Source organism: Melospiza georgiana, chromosome 14, assembly GCF_028018845.1.
Source record: "Melospiza georgiana isolate bMelGeo1 chromosome 14, bMelGeo1.pri, whole genome shotgun sequence".
Classification (NCBI taxonomy): domain Eukaryota; kingdom Metazoa; phylum Chordata; class Aves; order Passeriformes; family Passerellidae; genus Melospiza; species Melospiza georgiana.
This window is the reverse complement of record NC_080443.1, coordinates 7,336,775-7,357,827: the sequence shown is the minus strand read 5'-3', so window position 1 is coordinate 7,357,827 and position 21,053 is coordinate 7,336,775. Positions and strand designations below refer to the sequence as shown.

Here is a 21,053-nt window from a genome sequence, read left to right as displayed (position 1 = left end):
CCAAGCAGATCTGTGTTTGGTAAGAGTACTACACTGTGGTAGTAAAAGCCTCTTGCACTGGGGCAAACTCACCATGGGGATCCAGAGGGGATAAAATCAGTAATGTTCATCTGCCAGCTGTAGGACTGGGGAGCAATCCATAATCCTCCCACAAAAAGCTGAACTGCTCTTTGGAAGAACAAGGAGGGAGTTTTTGTTGCCAGCCTGGAGGTGCAGCAGAGCATGAGACACTGAAGAACACAGTCCTTGGCTTCCATGTGCCACAGGAGCTTCTAAACCTGGAAGGAAAAGGTAGGTGGGAAAAAGATTTGCATGTTGGAGCATGTCTGAACAAATACCAGCATCCCTGTGTGGGAATTTGCTCAAGGACAGTTCCTGCAGAGGTGTGCATGGAGCCTGCAATGTCAGCAGGGTTCTAACCCTTCCACCAAGGGCTGGTCACACAAGTGAAACCTGCCTGTGTTTGGACTGGGGTCCTCTGGCCAGCTCTTCATTGCTGCTGCTGTTTTCTCAAGGGCAGAGAATATTTCTCAGGGCCTCAACTTCCTTTTAAAGGAGAGAATTTAAATTTTTCCACAAGAGGAAGAGGAAGAAAATCTGCCTGCATTGATCTAAATAAATAGCTGATGCTTGAAGCAGTGAAGCATGGCTGTTTGAGACTTGTTATGCTTCTATTTCAACTTCAGCCCTACCCCAACTGGTCTCCAAGTAAACAGGTATCTGCTTTGCTCTGATGTTTTTGTTCCATCACTTACAAAGTACATTGTCTCTTAAATTACACACTGTGTGGTTTGGAGGAAATATATCAATCATCTTGAGTGTGTCCTTCCCTTCCTTTTGTAGCCTGTTACCTGCAAAGGGATGTGGCAGCAAGTTTAGTATGCAATGACAAGAGTAGAATTACCAAGGTCTTTTAGCCTTTAATCACATTAAAGGTGAAAAAATATTAAATCTGCAAGTAAAAGTAACTTTTTTATCCTTTCTGAGATCAGAATTAAGCATGCCACAGTAGGAATAGCAATTCTTATATTCCAATTCACCATAAAATCTCAGAAATACTAAACAATAACCTGAGGATTTGATGAAAAATTTCCAGCAAGAGCAAAAAGCATCTTTTCTTTCCAGTGAAGATCTGTACACAGGCAGAGAGAACTCATTCCCAGCACACAGGATAACTTCAACAAGTGAGACTGCCTTGCTTTACCTTTACCTTCACCCTCACTACATGTCTGCCTTTAAAAATGTGCAAAATGAGTCCTTCCGGTTTTGGGGCCATGGTTTCCACATTCAGACCAGCTTTTCTTAGCAAAACACACAGACTATAATTGGCCCCATATTCCTGTAGTGCAGGGAAAATAAGTGGCTAAAGAGGAGACTGCAGCTTTCAGTACAGTATTTAGTCCTTAAAAAGCACTTAAAGAACGAGAAACATTTTGAAGAGAAATTGTAAAGAATTTGAAGCCTTATTGCTTGTGAGGGTGTTGAGAACTTTTGCTAAAACATCTGTCCTTTGAGAGTGCTCCTTCTTCTGAAAAGGGCAACTGCCTCACTTGTGCTGATTGTATTTACAAAGGGCAGAGCGAGGTTCCGCCGTACCCGTAATGGACAGGGGCTGGTGGCAAATCTTGCTCTTTCATAAATCTCAGCATTCCTCGTGGTGTCTGCTGTCAGAATCGATTAGGAGTGAGTGCCTGTGCTGCAGAGCTGTGGGGGGAGGCTGCTGTGGCTCCCCCTGCACCGGGCACGGCACCGGCTCCTCGCACAGCCAGCAAGCAGGGAAACACGAGGGATGGCTGCTGGGGGCCAGAGCTGAGTCATCTGTAATATAATCATAAGGAAACACACATTTTTCCTGAGAGAAAATCAATAGAACTTTGCACTTTTCCTTGTAATATTTCCAGTCTGCGCCATCAGCCGCGGCTCGCTCACAGTTATGCCGCCATAAATCCACTGCGAGTTAATGGATTTCCACAAAAACCAATGGATTTACAGCACTGTAACAGAGCTGCTGCTACAGCCTTGCACATGTAAAAATACACGGAACAAAAGTAGTTTGATAGCACACAGGTGACCTTCAAAGTGCCAAGACCTAGCGAATAAAAAACAAAATTACCCAGTTTGTGGTGTGCTCCTTTTCTGGCAAAGTTCCCGAGGAAAATGGAGCCTGCAGTGCTGAGAACCTCGCTGTGCGTGGCAAGAGGGCCAGATCCACTGAAGGGAAGATGGGAGAATGAGCAGCTTCACGCTGTGATGGAGAGTGCAAAAGAATGTCTGAACACGTCATTTGTCATTTCCTGCATAAAACATTTTGGAGCCCAGTCTTGCTTAGAATTAGTAAGTAAGTAAATAATGTGCTCCCAAACTTGTGTGTCAAAACTAGGTTGGTTAATGTATGAGCTGCCTCCGTTGCATTTGTTACTCCACAGCAAATTTCATGCTTAGCCAGAGGCTGGCAAAGTTCATTTATTCATTATCCCCAAACTTTGGGCAGTTATTATTCAAACGCCCCTAGTACATCTATTTAATAAGAAGAGAACAGAAAATTGATGGGATCAGAAATGTTAAAGTCTTAATTAATGCTTTTAGCAAAGACTGATTGGAGGGGGGTTGTTGTGAGAATATTAATGCGCAGCGAGCGTGTCTGGCTGGTGTCACTGGGCAGGGAAGGGCTCTGCCAGCCCTGCAGCCCCCTGAGCTCTGCACCTGGGGACACCCCCTGCATCACCCCGGGGCTCTGAGCCCCCAGGGCAGGGAAAACCAGTGCTTGGGGAGCACTGAAATACCAGCGTGTGGGAATTACTGCTGCTCATGGGTTTAAATGATAAAACATCCACTTACAGCAGGGTGAAGATGGGGGGTTCTTTCTTTTCTGCTGTTTCTGGGCTTCTCTGGTGTTTCTGTGCAGTTCTGCAGATCCTGTGCTGCAATGGGGGCTGCTGGGCAACTGGGGGCTTTGCTGTGGGCACACAGGGACCAGGTTTGGGTTTTGTTCATGCAGGAGCAGCTGCATTTATGCTGCATTTATTCCACAGGAAAATTAACAGGCCTTGAAACAACGGGAACAAGATGAAGGCTTGAAGAATCCCAGCAAGGCAGGCTGTAAGGATCCCCTGCCTCAGCCTGTCCTGCCCCAGCACAGCAGCTACGTGTGATGGGATGGGGAGGAGGGAGGAAGGGCAGGGAATCCTCTGAATCCTTCCACCCCAGGGAAATCCCCAGGGCCTTGCCTTGGAAGAATATACCACAGAGTTTTCCCCAGCTAGGCTGAAGAGAGGACCTAGCCCATGGTGTTCTGCAGCACTATTGCCAATCTACATCAGATTGCTTCTCCCACTGGCCAGTGGACACTGCCCATCCCAAATATTCATCCCTCATTGTCCCTGCAGTTCCTGCCCTTTGCACCACCCCTGTGCACCAGGTCACTGGTACCTAAGTCTGTGCAGACCCCATGGTTTTGTCTTTGTCCCTGCTTTGGAATAAACCTTTGCTGGAATACATCATGCAAAGATCCTTTCTGCCTTCCCTCTGCTGAGCTCTCCGTGGTGTGGGTGTGCAGCAATTCTACCACCCTGCCAGGCTGCAACAGGCAGGATGGGAGGTTGTCACTGAGTTTAGACCAAGTTTATAGAAGCCAGCAACCTCTGCTGAGTAGAGATGGATAATATTATAAATGAAACCAGTCATGAAAAATATGTGCTTCAGATCTAGAACAATGACAAGCCAAAATTTAGCACTGAACAAGGCGGCTTTTTTAAGGATCCATGCAATGAGTGATTGAAACCTCCTATTTCTCCTCTGCTGACTGCCCACCTTCAAATTATAGCAATTATGGACATTGCAAGTAAAACTCAGTTACATTAAGAGCTGAATCAAAGAGGACTGTGATGTGGTGTTAGTTAATGGATTTCCCTATTTGTTGAGTATAGATTTCCTTTCCTGTATTATTGAACTGGTTCTTAAATCTCATATGGAAAATCATCTGTAGTGTAATGCAAACTAAACTGCCAAGATCTTCATAAATAATTCAAAAATGTTTACAGTTCAATTGAAGATCATACTTTCCTAACAGGAAATGTTTGGGATTTGCTCTGGGAAGATGGGATAGGGGGCGTTACTTTTATTTCTATTCCATGACCAGATCTTTCAAAAACTTTCATTCATCTCTGTGTTAGTATTATCCTTGAAATAGGAATCAACAGGTTAAGTCTTTGGGAGTATTACACAGGTGAAAAAACACATGACCACAGAAATGGACTCTTGTTTTTTGATTTTCTTGTAATTTTGCTTGGAAATCTGAAGTAATTGATTTATTTTAGTAAACTAAAATAGGAATTCTGCATTACGAAATATTTTTCAGGTTTTGAAGTTGCTCTGACAATCCAGTGAGTATTGTGACTCATTTTGGGTTTTAGGGTGATCAACATAGTACCTAGGCAGGTGTTGAGATTTAGGCTGGCAGTCAAAGTCAGCAGTTCGGCAAAAATCAGTAACATATTTCTTATTTCTGTTGTGTTTTTATAATAGGTTTTAATTTATTTTTTTTCCCAACAGAGTCTGTCTGTATTAACAGTCTACATTAAACATGAGATTTAGCTCTAAATTCCCATGGCAGAGCCTTTTTTTAATGCCCATGCTGTAATTTATTTACTTACTGCTCTGGACTGTTGCATTTCAGAGTTGTCAGAGCTGATGCAAGTGATGGATACCTGTCAGTGTGTCATAACCAAGTGTCTTTGCAGTTTTACAGTGTGTCCCCAGCCCCTCAGGGAGTGTGTGTGCTCTGGGGCTGGGCGCGAGCAAGGTCGGTGCCAGGGCTCTGACACCCTCCTGCCTTTGCCTCATCCTTCCCTCGGGAGAGCAATGTGCTGCTGGCTGCGACCCAGACAGGAGCAGCTTGGCCACATCTCAGCCAAGGATCTGAGACTGAGCTCCCCCTTGGGAATTAACCTGCCCTCTCCTGCCAGCAGGCAGCCTGGGCTGGGGCTTTTTTTGTGCTCTGAGAATCAGAGCCAGCTCTCTGGAGCCTATGGAGCATCACCAGCGTGGTGCTGAGGACTCCTCGTTTGTCCTTCTTTTCTGGGATCCCCTGCAGAGCCCTGAAAGCAGGATGGCAGGGGCTGTGTCACCAGTCTGCCAGCCACAGCCCCTGCAGCTCAGGAAAGCTCAGGAAAGCTCCTGCCCAGCGTCCCAGGGCACAGCTCAGCCTCACACTCTGCTCTGGCAGGACAGGCACTGCTGCTCCCACTGCTCTGAGCAGGCAGGGACAGTGGCAGCACAAGGAAAAGCCACCCATCCCTTCCTGAAGGGACCCTCAAGTGCCTCAAGATTTAAAAGCCTGTTTTCCCTAAACAGTCATCCTGTGTCTGTGGCAGGAATTTGGATGCTGCTGAAACACCCCCCAGTGCTATCCTGAGTTTACAGTGCCCCAGGAAGGCAGCAGTGCCTCCATACCCTGTGTGTCTCACCCTGAGTGAGCCAGGCAGTGTGTGAGCTCTGGAGCTGCACTTGCTTGGGAATGTCAGTAAACCCTCAGAAAAAGGCGCAGTGTGCACATCTAAACCAAGTCAGGCCAAGGGATAACTGTACTGAGGGATGATCCAAGCTGGACATGTCTGTCACTGATACCTGGAACCCTGAGGGGAATGCAGCACTTGAGAAAGTGCACAAGAGAAGCTAAAGGCAACAAAATCAAATGAGACAGTGAAAATTTACAGTTTGATTAAGGAAACATCAGTTATTTTGTGGTCTTTACCAAATACACTCGTGTTTGTTATTCATTTATGCTAATTTAGTGCAAGACAGTAAAAGTACAATCATTCAGTGCTACAAATAATTATAATAGTGTAATCCATTTACAGAGTGCCTGGATATAATTTCAACTTTTATAGTACAGTGGTATGAAAGTCAAGTTAGTTAAATGCACAGCAAGGTGCTAATTGCAATCCTGGTTAGAATGAACCTCCATTTATGGCTAAGTCACTGATAATGACTTTGCACCCAAGCTAGCCAAGAACCACACAGCCAGACTCCTTATGACATCCTTTAATAATTAATAACCCTGGCATTTCAGTCTCCAGAGAAGCAAGCAGGGCTTGACAAGACAGGAAGACCAAAACTGAGCCCCTATTAGTGCTTCAGTCCTGGAGGAATCTGTGGCTGTGGTCCCCTTGCAGCTCCCCAGCACCAGGGAGGGACAGAGGGTGGGGAGGTGGGCTCTGCCCTTACAGTGAGCAACCACACCAGGCCCCTGTCAGAATGGCAGCTGTAACATGACTTAATGACAAGACTGAATATAAGGAACTAAATCCAGCTTGCCACAGTGTCAAGTGTGAGTAGTTGAACTTTTGCTGTATTTTTTAAGAACATAAACTCCCGTTATGAACCAGAGTTAATTATTTAATGACCAAGAGGTCTTACACTACTTATGCTAGACTAAAGCACTTCAGTAAAGAAAACCATCTCAAAAGAGGTTTGCTGGGTTCAGAAAGTGTTTGTCAATCTGCTTGTAAATGTGCATGGAAAAGTCAACCCAGTTTAGGCTCATTACCCCAGGTAATTCAAACCTTACCACAGCAGGTCTTTAGGAGCACAGCAGCACCAGAGAAAGCCCTGCTCACATTCAGGGCCATGAAAATGCCACATGTTCACGTTTCCCTTCAGTCAGTGCTCGTCTGTGGCTGCTGGCTTGGGAAAAACATCTGTCCAGTTTGCTTTTACAGCCAGGAGTGCAACTGCAAAATGGTGAGGGGACCCCTGGGGACCATTTACCTGGGAAACAATGTCAGTGTCACCTGCTCTGGGGGCTCAGGACCACGAGACACACCTGAGGCACAGCCTACACAGGCAGTGTGCTCAGCAAGTGCTGCTGTCATGCTGAAGCCATTCATTTCCATTTCAGCAACACTGAGCATTCCCAAAACAGCTGGGTGGAGCTCAAGGACACAGGTAAATAAGCAGGAACAGCATGATTTGACACAGCTCGAAGTTTCAGTCTGCTCTAAAACAAGCTTTTCCCAGTGCAGAAAAAGGGGGTGTGGTTTTTTCTTCACGTGCTGAACCAAGAAGCAAAATAAGGTGTTTTCCCACCTAAACCAAGTGATAACGGGTTCTGTCATGCATCCCTAGCTAATTGGGGTGTGATGAAGTGCATAATTCCAAAGCTATCTACCCTGCGGGCTTAAAGAAAAGCTTAACTGTGCCTGCAAAGCAGAGTGGAGATAGCTGGTGTGGCAAGTGCCTATCAGGAGGCTGCAGGCTTTCCAAGCAGCCTGACACAGGGCCACTATCTGATTGCAGCTCCAGTTCTGCCCACAGTCCTGCTGCTGCCTTCAGCAGTCACTCGATGGCCAATAAGGCATTAAAGAGTCACAATGTACAGCTTATTTCAGGAGGAAATATTTTAACAGCACAGGTGACTGTCATGTATGCATTAGGAAAACCAGGACACAGCATACCAAATTGAGGTCAGCTACAGATAATTGTAACAGGGCAATGCTGATCCCAGCTACTGAATGGTGGGACCTGGCTTTTGCTGCACAGGTGAGATTAGGTTTTTCTGGTTTGCTTTCCTCCCTGTCTCCTTGCATATATAAATCACAAATATAGTGTATATTCACAGAAATATAGCATATATTTACTATTCAGATGTTTGAGATAAAACTCCAATATCTTAAAGTGTCCTTCAAGCTCTGCAGCACAAACTACAGTCTCACAGAAATACAAACTGCAAGAGGAAAGTAGCCCCTACTGTGCAACTCTTTCACTTTGTTAGATTGCAATATATTTTCTAATTTTTCATGTGTCTGGTTTGTGTGACCCTGCCAGTATGCAAAAATGGTTGTTGACAGTTTCTTTGTTTTGGTTTTATTATAATGTAATTTATGGGATGCTGAAAGTCTGCAAGTACTTGTACTTGACTGACATTTCTCTGAGAGTCAAAAGATTGCTCTGTATACTTGACTGAGATTAAAATGAGTAGACTGCATATAGCTGTATCCTGCTTTGAAAGTGCAGGATTGGAAGGCTTCCATTAAATTGTTATTTTCAGTTATTATTAGCTCCTAAATCAGTTAATATAACTCCTTTCCCATAATGAATGCACAGCACTGTAAGCCTAAATGCCATATTTTCTATTGATGTATTTCCACAACCTGTTTAGTGAAATAATTAAAATGATTTACAAGGCTGACCCAATATCTTAGTGGTTTAGTAAATCACGCTGCCATGTGGGAGGCTCAGCTGGTTTGGAAGCACAGCCCGGGGCAGCAGCAGGACCTGGAGCAGAGCTCTGGGCCCACCTGGAGAGCACCGGGCTCCAGAAACACCCTCTCCACACTGAGGGAGAGCAGCTCCAGCTGCTGTGCTCACTCATCACCTCTGGCCAGAGATGGGGAATGCCCTGGTGCTTCCCAGCCAGAGCAGAACCTGAGTTGCAGGGAATGTATCTGCACTGAAAACTGGAACATCCCCGTTTCCTACCCCCAGAACTGACTCTGTATCTGTGTGAGCACCAAAAACATCTCAGCTATGGAGTCTGGTGTTTTTAAATGCATGACAAAGAGGAAAATTATTATTTCTACCTTCTTTTTTTTTTAATTCGTTTCAATTCATAAGAAGAAGACAACACACAACACGTCTGTGTTTAAATGGCAGAGTTATGGAAGGCTCAGTAGGATTCAGTAATGTCAAGACAAAGACACATTAAAGCATGGCCCACAGTCCCTTTAAGATCCCTGTAAGTCAGTCCTCAGGGGATAGGGAGGGTTTCATTAAGATGATGTCCCTGGCACAGGAGCCCCTCCTGCAATGACATGAGCTCTCCTGACTCCTCCATGTCTCCCACAGCTCACCCAGGCAAACACCCAGGGCTGATGCTGGTAGGATTGCCAGGACATTCCTGGGTTTGTCCCCAGCTCACCTCCCAGTGTCATGGAAACGCTGAGAGCCCTTGGAGCAGGGGCAGAAGGACACTACAGCAGAGCCTGAGAGGAGACCCAGCAGCCAGACTGGGCAGCAGGAGTGGCAAGAGCCAACCAGAAGTACCATTATCAAAAGTGGGTAACAGCTCTCCTTCTCATGAAGAGTGTGGATTTTGACAGCTGCAGTCTGGAATAAAAGGGACTGAGGTGACATCAGGGCAGTGGCTGTTAAGCAAGGAGTGTGCAGCCAGGGCCAGCCCTCGTGGGGCCCTCAGGGTCCTGCCCTGGCCAGCCATGCAGGGAGGATGTCCCTTAGGGGACACCTGTGTGGGCAGGAAGGACACAGACCCCCATCCCAGAAAGAGCCCCACACCTCTGAAATCAGCACCTGAGACACCACTCATAATGCCTCTATTTGCAATCCCTGAGCAAGCCTTCACCTTGCTTTCAGCACCTAGCACATCTTTTTCTATTTCTATTATTTTGCATAATTACACAGAGAAAAGAAAAAACATCCAATAAAAAATACTTTAAAATTTGAAGACAGTTGTTGGATGCACTTTACAGCAGATGTCATTATCTTCCTTCCCTGACCCTGACCCACAACCATTTCTATTTTTCTTTAAATGATACTGTATTTTTACAATATGTATTCAGCGAGAACTATTCTTTTTGTTAAATAAACTTTACCCTTGTTCTGGCTGCTCCAAGCTCTGAAAAGAAACACTTCTTCCTTGTGACTGTTCCAAAAAGTAGGTCTGAAATTCAGAAAAAAGAAGTGTTGGTAAATGGGCTGTAATCATACTGAAGGGCAAGTGAGTATTCCTCCTCTAAGGTAGAAGAAAATAAAGGAAAATCTGCTTTGCTTCTGCTGCCTCAATGCTGATAATTTCACAGATCAGAGTGCTTTTTTTAGAAAGAAGCCTGCTGTGCTGCAGTGTGTGTTTCAGCACTGAGATACCCGTAGTGAAGCCCTTAATGCCACACTTGGATGTGTAAATCAGGGCCTCATTTCGTGTCCCCAGCAGCACCTGGGGCTGTCCTGGCAGACACCAGCACAGGCACAGCTCCAGACTCACCAGGGGCCTGAGATGCACTGGGAGCAGTGTGTCCGTCCCCAGCTGTGCACTGGGAGCAGTGTGCCTGTCCCCAGCTGTGCATTGGGAGCAGTGTGTCTGTCCCCAGCTGTGCACTGGGAGCTGGGTGTCTGTCCCCAGCTGTGCACTGGGAGCTGCAGTGGTGCTACATGAGAGCTCAGTGTCTGTTACAGATAGCACTGAAGTGATGCAAGGTTCGGAGATGACCTCAGAGAGGGGCAGTAGCACACAAACATCCACCTCCTGAGGGCACAGCAGGGTCACAGCCCCCTGACTGCACCCACTGCAGGAGAACATCTCCCCTGCTTCAGTGTCTGCCTGGCCTCAGAGTTAGCTTTCCTCCAGAGCAGGACAACCACAAACCAGGAGCTGGGCAGCTCTGTGGACAGGGTGTGCCACACAGCTAATCCTGACCCGTGACTTGCTCACTGCCCCAAGCCTGTGGTGACCACCAGCTCTGCTGCAGATTACCAGCTCTTGGTGATTACCAGCTCTCTCAGTGATAACCAGTGTGCTTTTACATACAAATCTATCGTTTCCTGCAGCTCCTCTGTACATTTGCCAGTGCATCCATCCTTGAGCTTGCTGTAGTCCCAAATAACCTCTGTTCTTCCTGTAGTGGGATCCACCCCTGCAGCACTCCTCATTTCACACTCTCGTAACTCAGAAATCCTTTAAACCACAGCAACACAGAGTGGCTCGAGCTACCTGCTAACGAGGGCTCTGTACTTACTGAGCTGTGGCAAAGCCAAGGAGCCCCTGGAAGCTGTGTGCAAGAGTGCTTTGGGTCAGTTATAAGCCTGTGATTAGTTAACTCTGTTTAGAGTTAAAATTAAACATTTTCTCTCTCCCATTTTCACACACTGTTCTGTTTTTAACAAATGTAACGTGCTTAATAATCTCTGCCATTGGCAGGATGAAAGCTCTCCCCCTCCCATCCTTGCCATTTTGTCCCACTGCAAAATGTATAAATTAATCTCATGCTAAAATTAACATATATTGCTGAGGCAAATGAATTGGCATCTCCATGTGTATCTATTAGCTTCCAGCATTTCCTGAGAGGGCTTTCATTTAATTACCAGCCTGACAGCCTAACTCACTCCCGAACTGCAGCCACATTTATTACTTTTATCTCCTTGGACACCTGCCTCTCTCTGTGCTTTATCAGATTTCTGCTGAAGAGAGGGACAGAATGTTTTCTATTGCACCAGGTTATTGTTTCTTTAAAAGGCACTTACTAGAGCACTGACCTCAAACAGGGGATTGTTTGGTTAGCTTCGGATGGGCTTTTTTCTTTTTCAATTATCAAAGGACTGCTGCAGCATTAACCCCCTCAGTGCCCCAGCACACTCCAGCAGTCCCAAAGAAATGGGATTGCAGACAGGGAGCTGAAAGCCTCATCACCAGCTCTGCAAGGAGCTGACCACTGCTCATAAGGACCCTGCCTGCAGTGGGAGTCCAAGCCCTCAGATGCTGTGACTGCTTTACACGCTCCCATGGATGAAAACTTCAAGAGTCCTGAGCACAGCTCACTGCCCTCCACTGCAGTCCAGTGAGGGGGACTAAGCTGAATTTCCCTTGGTGGTTTGGATCACACTTTATACAGTCATTGATGTCTCTGTAATTGATAAAACAGCAGTGTAGATCACCAGGAACATTATAAAAGTAAGGCTGCCTCCATGCATTACCAGCATGGTCCCAGCAGTGTTATGGGTTAGCAGCACCCTGTGTGAGTATGTACCATTCCCTATCAGCTGGGAATCACAGCTCTCCCCTCAGACTGCCTCATGAACTGCTAGTTCAGGTGCTGACTGTGCCAAAGGGGCTCATTCAGCCCAGTTTCAACAGACCAATAGCTCCCACCTGTTTTCCTCTGGGTCTCTCCACCTGAGACACACAGGTTCCCTGGGCAGGGCTCTCGTGAGCTGGCATGCTGTGACAGACACATCCAAAGCAGCAGGACCTGGAGCTGAGGGCTGCAGAGGAGCCCTTCAGTGTGCATTCAGCAGCTGCATCCCTTGGAGGTGCACAAGCAGACTCGCTGTGTTAAAAGGAATGGCTCACTCCTGACAGCCTCAGCACGCTGCTTCCAAAGAGTCTGGCAGGAACGGGGCTTTGCTGAGAGTGATGCTTTTGAGAAGGATGCCTCATTATAGAGGAAAAACGAGAAATTCCTGTCTGTTCACTTAATGAACCTTCTCAGCCTCCCTGGGGTTCCTCAGCAGCTGTAACTCCAGGCACAGGGGCTGTTTGGCAGGGAGCAGGGGCTGGCTGGGTGCAGTGCTGTGCTGTGGACACTGCCCAGAGTGGCTGGAGCCTCCTGCTCCCCTGTGGGTCACAGTGTCACAGACAGTGCCACAGCCCCAGCCACAGCCCCCTGGGCTGCAGGGTGCCCTCCCCTGCCCCTGCCCCGAGCACCTGCTGGCAAACACAGCAAAACATGCTGCAGGGAAACACAAATCATTTTCACCTTTTATTTTCAACACACCTGTATTATTTTCAAATTGTAATGAATTATGTTAATTTTATGTTGTTTAACCAAAACCAAATGAAATACATTAAACTAGTCAAACTGCTGTAACTCCAATGACTATTATTACTTTCTAATTTACTATTGTTAATACTCATTTCTGCATCATGCCTCCCTATCACACATGACCTAATGTTAATTAAGTTTTAAAATAAAACATTCAATAAGTTCTAAATGAGACTCAAAGCAGAACAAAAGTAATGACTGTGAGACACTGTCATGGAACAATACATGAATGCTGAATGCTGGTATTAATTAGTAAATACAAGCTGTTCAGGAGCAGAAGTGGTGCCTGTCATGCTGATGTGTGTTTGGATCATACATGATCCCAGCACTCGGGGAAAGCAAATGTCAGCTGCCAAAGCCTCAGCTTTCCTGACTGCTCGTTGCTCTTTTGGGAATAAAGTGTTGCTATTTTAGCACTGTTCTGAGTGCCAAGGCTGGGTACTTGTCACTTGCAGTAGTAATCTCCAGGTATTCTAGGGTTGCCCATATTTTAAATATCTTAAGATGGATATGGCTTCTTATTTTGATATAAGAATTTATTGGTGTTTAAAAAGTGGCTGCCCTAACTTGTGGTGAAATTGAATTCCTTCACAATCCTCTTTTCACTGACACTGTGATGCAGAAAAGGTTGGTATGTGGAGGAACCGGAGTTCTGTATGCTAAACCAAGCTGCAAATGGGCACATTTCTTCCATAAGAGGACACAATTTGTAAACTTTTATAATTTATTTTTTACTCTAAGACAGTGAGTTGAATTCTAACAGCACTGTACAGTCTCTGGCTGCCCTCTAGTGTGAGCAGCTGTGGAGACATGGCACAACCTGCCAAAAACCTGCCTTGTTTCACTTTGATTTTTTTAAAACCCACCTATTAAACCATTAGGATTTTCTGAAAACATTTTTGGATAACTATTTGCTTCTGATGTCTCTGCCACTGAGATCTATTTGGACTGTGCTTCCCAGCTCTTTCTTGTTCCTGTCAGGCACAGACAAGCCAGCCTTTTGTCTGTGCCCTGGAGCAGCAGCTGCAGTTTGAGATGAGAAGGAAATAATGACCCTTCAGCTGGGAAGGACAGATTGCCAGCTTGGGGCGGGGGCAGAACACGATGACAAGCCTGGAGTTAAGGGCGAGCTGATAAAGCAGAAAAATTAATGGAAAGCTATATGGAAAAGACACATTTGAGGGATACATGGTGCTTCAGAAGATGCTGCTCATCACTCAAACACAGCAATCTAAAATCACTCAACCAAGGCCCTAATGCAAGAGTTTGGGCTTAGACACAAATACTGCAAACCTTCCTCTGGCATACCTCCACTGACACGAGATGAAGATTCAGGTTACCCTTGTCAATCACTCCATGTTCCCACTGGGCTGGATGGCAGATTTCACCTGCCCACCCACCCACCACCCCAGACATGACCCTCTCCTAGACAGCTTTTTCCTTTTCCTCAGGGAACACTGAGTACTGACCCCATGGAAAGGTCCTGGCTGCACAGCCAGGGCTGGGGAGATCGGCTGTGTTGGGCATGGTCAGCCCTGGCCCTAAAACTGCTCCCCCAGCCCAAGAGGATGTCAGAGCAGGATGCCAAGGCTGGGTGCAGGCAGGAGCTGTGGGATGGTGGCAGGGCTGGCACGGACTGGATGGATGCTACTTCAGCACAGCCATGGGAAGGGGGTGGGAATTGTATTATCTGGAGAGAGGAAATCAGATCAGAGCGCTTTAAATGGAAATTATTTTCACCAGTACAGATGTCCCCAGGGACCAGATTCAGCTGCTAATACAATTTGGCCAAGAGGAATGAACTATATTGATCTTGAGAGCTCAAATGCTTGCTGAGACAGTCCTTCTAGAGAATTACAGTATTTATTTCCTGCATGACTGTCAGCAAAAGTATAACAGTGATTACAGCCCAGTGACTTTTTGCACACACCAGTTAACTTCACACTCATCTCTTGCTTCAGTTCATAATTACTCTTTTTTTTTTTTAAACCCTGATCTGCTATTCTTGTGTCACACAAACATCTTTAATGGTACTGTCTTTGGTCACTTCACCTCTCAAGTTTTAGCTTTCTGTGACTGTCACAATAAAGCTCATTGTGTAATTGCTCCACAGGCACCCAGCTCTCCCAGGCACTGCTGTTCCCCAGCCTGGCTTGCACATGGGTCCTTGCCCATCCCTGCAGTTCAGCAGCCCCAGGAGATACAGCAATATCCTCCCCTAGGGCACAGCTAGATTGTGTCCATGAAAGGGGTTTGCAAAGCTGTCAGTGGGGTCTTACTGTCGCTGGAGAGCAATTAGTAAAGCCATATAGATTTAATTGCATAAGAAACACCAATGTTGGCACCTATAACATGGTACTAATAATATACATCATGGAATTTTATCACTACAAACCTATTCCAATGGGATTTACTTGAAGTAAGAAGCTTGAAAATTCTAAGACACTATGACAGGGTGCTGCACATCCCCAAATATGCATTATAGTTATTTGCTGGCATATTTCCACATCACTTTACATTCACATCTTACCCATCTTTCCTCATTTCTCTGAGCCTTCTTTTTCTTATCTACAAACTGCCTTTGCCTATTCTGCAGTTTCTCAGTGTCTTCACCTATTCTTTTTCATGTTTATTTGATGTGAGTCTCGACTCCTGATGCAGAGCCTTCTTGCTGGGACACACACTAACGCTCTGAGCTCGCTCCCTCAGACATTACATCTGAAGATAAATTGGGAAATGAAGATGTAGAGCTGTTGGAAGAGGCTGGTTTCCCCAGGCACCAGTTTAGCCTGGATCATTGGATTTACAACACCAGCACCGCCAACACTGATTTGACTATTAATCCCTGAAGTGCCCTAAGAATTGCGGCATAAATCCAGTGAAGGAGCACTCATATGGCCCTAAAGACCCATAGCGCTTATCCTGGTACTCCATTCATGAAAATTGATCTTCTCATAGTAGCAATGACAACTCAAGGAGTCCATGCTTTGTAAAATGAAGAGATCCACTTGCTGTGGTAACATATTTAGCTGCCAGGAGGTCTGTGATACAAACCAGCTGCTGTTCATGTTTAATTCTCTGCAAACACCAGGCCTTTCTCCTTTACACACAACCAGAGAGATCTACTATTTCATTCCCTGTTAGGCATCCCTTTAGTACCTCTGTGCCCCACAGCAGCACTCCACAAAATCATCATGTTTCCTATACGCTGCCCCTGTAACTCTCCCCCCAGATATCCTTTACCAAGCCTTGCTTACTTATCTTCTAAGCAAATATTGCCATGTGATGAGAATATAAATCTTTTCTGTATTTGGAGAAGAAGAATGCCTGAGCAGAGAACTGCAGGAGTTGGGACTGGTTTGTCAGGAAAAGGAATTGGCCATGCTAGTTTCAAGACACTGCTGTTTGGTAAGTGAGCTGGATTTTGTCCTGTCCCAGGAGGAAAGAGGCCCTGATGTGTCAGAGCATGTAAATCTCACAAGTGGCATCTTCCTATGTCTTGACCTTGACTGCTGGAAACAGGAGGGCTGATTTTAACCCAAGATCTCACGTTGTTAGGTGTACAGCTCCAGGACAGACTGACACACTGCTAACCACGGAGAGCAGAGCCAGGCACTCCCTGCAGCGGCAGCCAGGGCTGGAGAGGCCGTGTGGGACAGGATGGGACCTGGAAAGAACTTCTCTCCTACCAGGAGAGGTGGGAATGGAGGAACTTTAGCAGGGGCAGAGAGGAGCTGTGCCTGCCATGGCCCTGGAGCCTGGGCAGTGGCTGCCTCCAGCACCACACGGGTAAATCTCGGGGACGAGGGAGATCTCCAGAGCAAATGGGGCAACAGAAGTGAGAGGGGAGGTGAGGAGACTGCAGGATGGAAATGTGGAAATGTGAATCCCAGCATCAGTGGTGAGAGTGACTGCAGGATGAGGGAGAAGTGAGGACTGGGACGGCCAGGTTGTCATGACAAGTGTCAGACGCTGCCGTTCCTGCGGGAAGGACACGGCCATGTCAGTGCTCCCACACCAGAGCTGTGCACTCCGCGTGGCTGCGACCATACACACATGCTGGATGACCACGGAAAACGATGTGGCCTGAGTAACAGGAGGTATGATTGACATGGCTTTTAAAAAGAAACTACCCCGTGACAATGAATGAAATCTCTGTTGCTCAGTGTCCCCCAGTTCTTATAATTTATTAGTACAAGAGTAGTAACTATCAGTAAATTAAACCAATTAAGCAGCAGCTCCCTTCACGGCAACTCGCAGCTCCGCAGGCAGCAGCGCCGACTTGTGGCCAGATCGAGAGCGCCGCTGTGCGCATGCGCGCCCGACTCGTCATCGGCCTGCGCCGGCTGCGCCGCGACAGCATGGAGGGTGAGGGGAGACAGGGGAGAGAGGGGAGACAGAGGGACGGGGGAGAGGCGTGAGGGGAGAGCGGTGGAGGGCGAGGGATGGAGGTGAGGGATGAGGGGAGGGCGGTGGAGGGCGTGGGATGGAGGTGAGGGATGAGGGGGGAACGGTGGAGGGCGAGGGATGGAGGTGGGGGATGAGAGAAGAGCTGTGGAGGGCGAGGGATGGAGGTTGGGGATGAGGGGGGAACAGTGGAGGGCGAGGGATGGAGGATGAGGGGATGGAGGGTGGGCGATGGAAGGTGAGGGATGGAGGGTGAGGGATGGAGAGTGAGGGATGGAGGTGAGGGATGGAGGTGGGGGATGAGGGGGGAGCGGTAGAGGGCGAGAGATGGAGGTGAGGGCTGAGGGGAGAGTCGTGGAGGGTGGGAAATGGAAGGTGAGGGATGGGCGGCAGGCGGTGCACGGTGATGGATGGAGGGTGAGGGATGGAGGATGAGGGATGAAGGTGGGGCTTGAGGGGGGAGCGGTAGCGGGCGATGGAGGATGAGGGATGCGGGGCCGGGGGTGGGTGAGCGCCCGCCCCGGCCGACCCCCGCGCCGCCGTGCCTTCCGTGCCTTGCAGGGCAGCTGTACCGCCGGCTGGCGCCCGAGGAGAGCGGGGAGCTGCGCCTGCAGGTACCGAGCACGCCGTGCCGGGGCTACCGGGCCATTCCCATTCCTACACGCCGCTTAAACCCCGTTAGACACCGACGGGCCGGGGGTGGGTTGGGTCCCCGGGTTCCCCTGTATATCCCGCTCGGAACTCGCTGTTTCAGACGAAATGCAAAACAAGAGTTTTCCTCCAAAACGTGAGTCCGAGAGCGGGCCGGCGTGTGCCCGCGCTCGGCACTTCCCCGCCTGGGAACATCTCCCTCCACTGGCACTGGCGGGAAGATCTCCCGACTTGATGAAACCACCGGTGAGCAGCAAGTTCTAACTTAATTAACACATACTATTTTAGAGCATCCTTTCACGTGTCTTTAGCCCCAGGACTCAGAAAAAGCCAAGACCTTTGTGCATGCGTTCCTGAAGCGCAGCATGCCCAAAATGAAAGATGAGGCTATCCAGGACATGCTGAGCCGGAAAGCTGTCGTTCTGGAGCATTATCACAAGAAACAGACCAAGCAGAAGAGGAAGAAGACAAAAGGTTTTACTGCCAAGCAGAGGCGAGAGCTGCGTCTGTTTGAAATTGAACCTGAGCAGCAGAGGTAAGGCTTTAAACGTCCTCTTTGTGTAGTAAAGAGGAACTGCATCAAAAGTCTGTAAGAACAGCAGCATGCTGATGTGGATAGGAACCCTCCAGTGTGTAAAGTCAGTCTGAAACACTACTTGTGGCATTTCAGCATGAGAAAAGAATTATCTTGTGTGCATAGGTGAAAGATTCATTTCTGTTGAGCTCATTTTGTGTACCTAAATATGACAAGAAATCAAAGCCAGGCACAATCCCCTCTGGTTTCACTTTGTGAAGTTGGATTGTCTGTGACCAGAGAGTCAAAACTCTGCATAAGGTTCCTTGAATTTATCATGCTGGATGAAGCCCCTGCTTTGCTAACAGACTAAGCAGGAAGATAAAAGAGTGGGAAAAAAAGGAGAAATCTCTTCAGTCTTAGCCTGATGCTCTAAAACACATCACTGTTTAGGGTTGGAAGAGAAGAGTATGCTTTGTGCTTGTTTTATGAGATAAACCAGCTGTTTGGAGTGGGTCACCTTGCAGGGTAACATAAGTTTGTGTAACTTAAAAATGTCAGACCTAACTCTGTGGAAATACAGACTACTTCAGCAATCAACCAATGGACTTTTTTATAGCTAGATTTTGTATAATATTTTATCTTTATTTTACTGCAGATATGCCATCTTCCTCCCACTCCACGAGCTCTGGAAGCAGTACATCAGAGACCTGTGCCATGGCCTCAAACCCGATGCGTACGTGGGCATATTTTACATTTAGTCTGGGGTTTATGCAGTAAAACTTCTAGTTCTATTGAGTTACTGCTTGAAACACTGTGGCTAACTGATAAGCATATTGGTACCATTTCACAGAATCACAGAATTCTCATGATTATAGTAGTCATGGTCACATTTGTAATTCTGACAGTTCATTTGATTTTTTTTCCCTCCTCTTTGATCCCATTCTCTTCTTCAAGGCAACCCCATATGATTCAGAGCAAGCTGCTCAAAGCTGATCTCCATGGAGCCATTGTTACAGGTATTTGGTTTGTTTGCTTGTGGAACATCATCTGAAATTCAGGAGATGATCCTGTAAGTTCAGGTGCTTATTTTTAAATTCCTTTCAGTGTCATTAACTGTAGAATCACATTGTTGAGATTGTATTTCTCTCCCTAAAAATTCTAATTACTTCACAACTACTCTTGAAAATCATGTTGTTGGTTGCAAGGGTTAACTGCACATTCTTCCAGGGATTACTGTAACGACATTATTTCAGAATATTTAAATATTTATGTTTGAAAATGTTTAAAATCACCAGCCAACAGGGGAAGAACAAGTAAAGGGCGCCTGAAAATTTCTAATACCTACTTGTGTTCTTTCAGTTACGAAATCCAAGTGCCCCTCTTACGTTGGGATAACAGGAATCATTCTACAGGAATTTAAACACATCTTCAAAATTATCACTAAAGAGGACAAGTTAAAAGGTATACAAGGCATTCTTTTTCAGTTCTTTTCACAACAGGAATCATAAAAAAATTCTTGAGCACACTCTTCATTTTGTGCCTCTGAGTGCTTTGGTTTATATCAGTGCTTTGGCTCTTTGCATAGAGTGGCAGAAGTGACCACCCAACAGCCCAATATCTTACCCAAAACACATCTCATTAGAAATGAGCAGGTTTTAAAAAGTGCAACACGGCAGTATGGTCCGATAACTTTGGTAATTCATGGAGGCTTGGGTTATTTTTTATCTCTTGAGAAAGTATAAAAACCTTGAAATGTGTCAAGGCTCAAATCTCCAGGTGAATAACATCCCCTGGTATGTTTCCATATTTCCATAGGATATTTCCATAACAGGGACTTACACTGGCACACTTTGTTCAGTTTGTGTCCTTTTTGCATTTCAGTTGTTCCCAAACTTAACAACGTGTTCAGCCTGGAGCTGGATGGGTTCATTTCCTACATCTACGGCAGCAAGTTCCTGCTCAGAGCAAGTGAGAGATCTGCCAAAAAGTTCAAGTTGAAAGGAACTATTGACCTGTGATTTCATGGAAACTCAGGAGCATTCACAGAAATGTCTGTGAAACTGTTTTCCTGCAGCTCAAGGAGCAGGGTTTCTGGCAGATGGAAGAAGCAACAGCCATGTGAAATATTTATAAAGCATTTCTTCTTACTGAAGAATGAGCAGTATCTGCTGTCTTTAAGCAGTCTCACCAATTGTTGAAATTGGTTATGTCTGGTTTTTTATTTGTATATAATATTTTGTTTTCTATTAAAGTTATATGATCAATATCAACTATCTGACTTCTGTTTGAGTTAATAAGTGTAAATGTGTACAGTGAAAATTATATTTTTAACTCTGTAATAAATGTTATTGTTGCCTTCTGTATAAATTGGGCTTTAGCTGCCTGTTACATGCTACTAGTGAGCCTGCAGCTGCTGACACTGCTCTTTATAATCATTGTTCTTGGGCCAACATCAGCATCTTGGCCTGCTGCAGGCACATGCAAATAAATGTTTCAGTGGCAGGTTTTACCTTGAGCATCCCCCTGGCTGGGGTGGATACTCTTAGAGGTACCAGGTGTGTACAGTGTTAATGTATATGTATAATAATGTGTAATCATGCAGCCCTGCAGGCTGGCTGCTGCCCAGTGCTCACTGACAGCTGCAGCTCTCAGGCTAGGTCAGGTATCTGTGTCAATAAACACACACTGCCATGGCACAGTGCAGGAACACAGCACAGCCCCTAAGAGGGAAGCACTTGAAGCTTGGAATTCACAGGTGGAAGTGGCCCCCATTCAATCTTGTATTTCAATTACCCACAGAATTGCTTTATGAATATTTAACCTCTGTCAACAGAGCTATTGTGCTTTGTCTGTTCTCAGCCCCTTTTTATTTTTTACTGTACACTTCATTTTTGATTGCCTAGATTACAATCCTCATTGCTTGGGCA

At 46.4% G+C, this 21,053-nt stretch overlaps 1 protein-coding gene across 1 annotated transcript; it reads left to right on the top strand.

The window, feature by feature from the left end:
* Positions 1-16,900: 16,900 nt before the first annotated feature.
* POP4 (POP4 homolog, ribonuclease P/MRP subunit) lies at positions 16,901-20,436 on the top strand. The gene is made up of 7 exons (XM_058034117.1): positions 16,901-16,919; positions 17,520-17,572; positions 17,921-18,144; positions 18,782-18,859; positions 19,081-19,142; positions 19,486-19,587; positions 20,008-20,436. Exons 1-7 carry the CDS (start codon positions 16,913-16,915, stop codon positions 20,142-20,144), a joined length of 663 nt encoding a protein of 220 aa, XP_057890100.1. The 5' UTR covers positions 16,901-16,912; the 3' UTR covers positions 20,145-20,436.
* Positions 20,437-21,053: the final 617 nt, after the last annotated feature.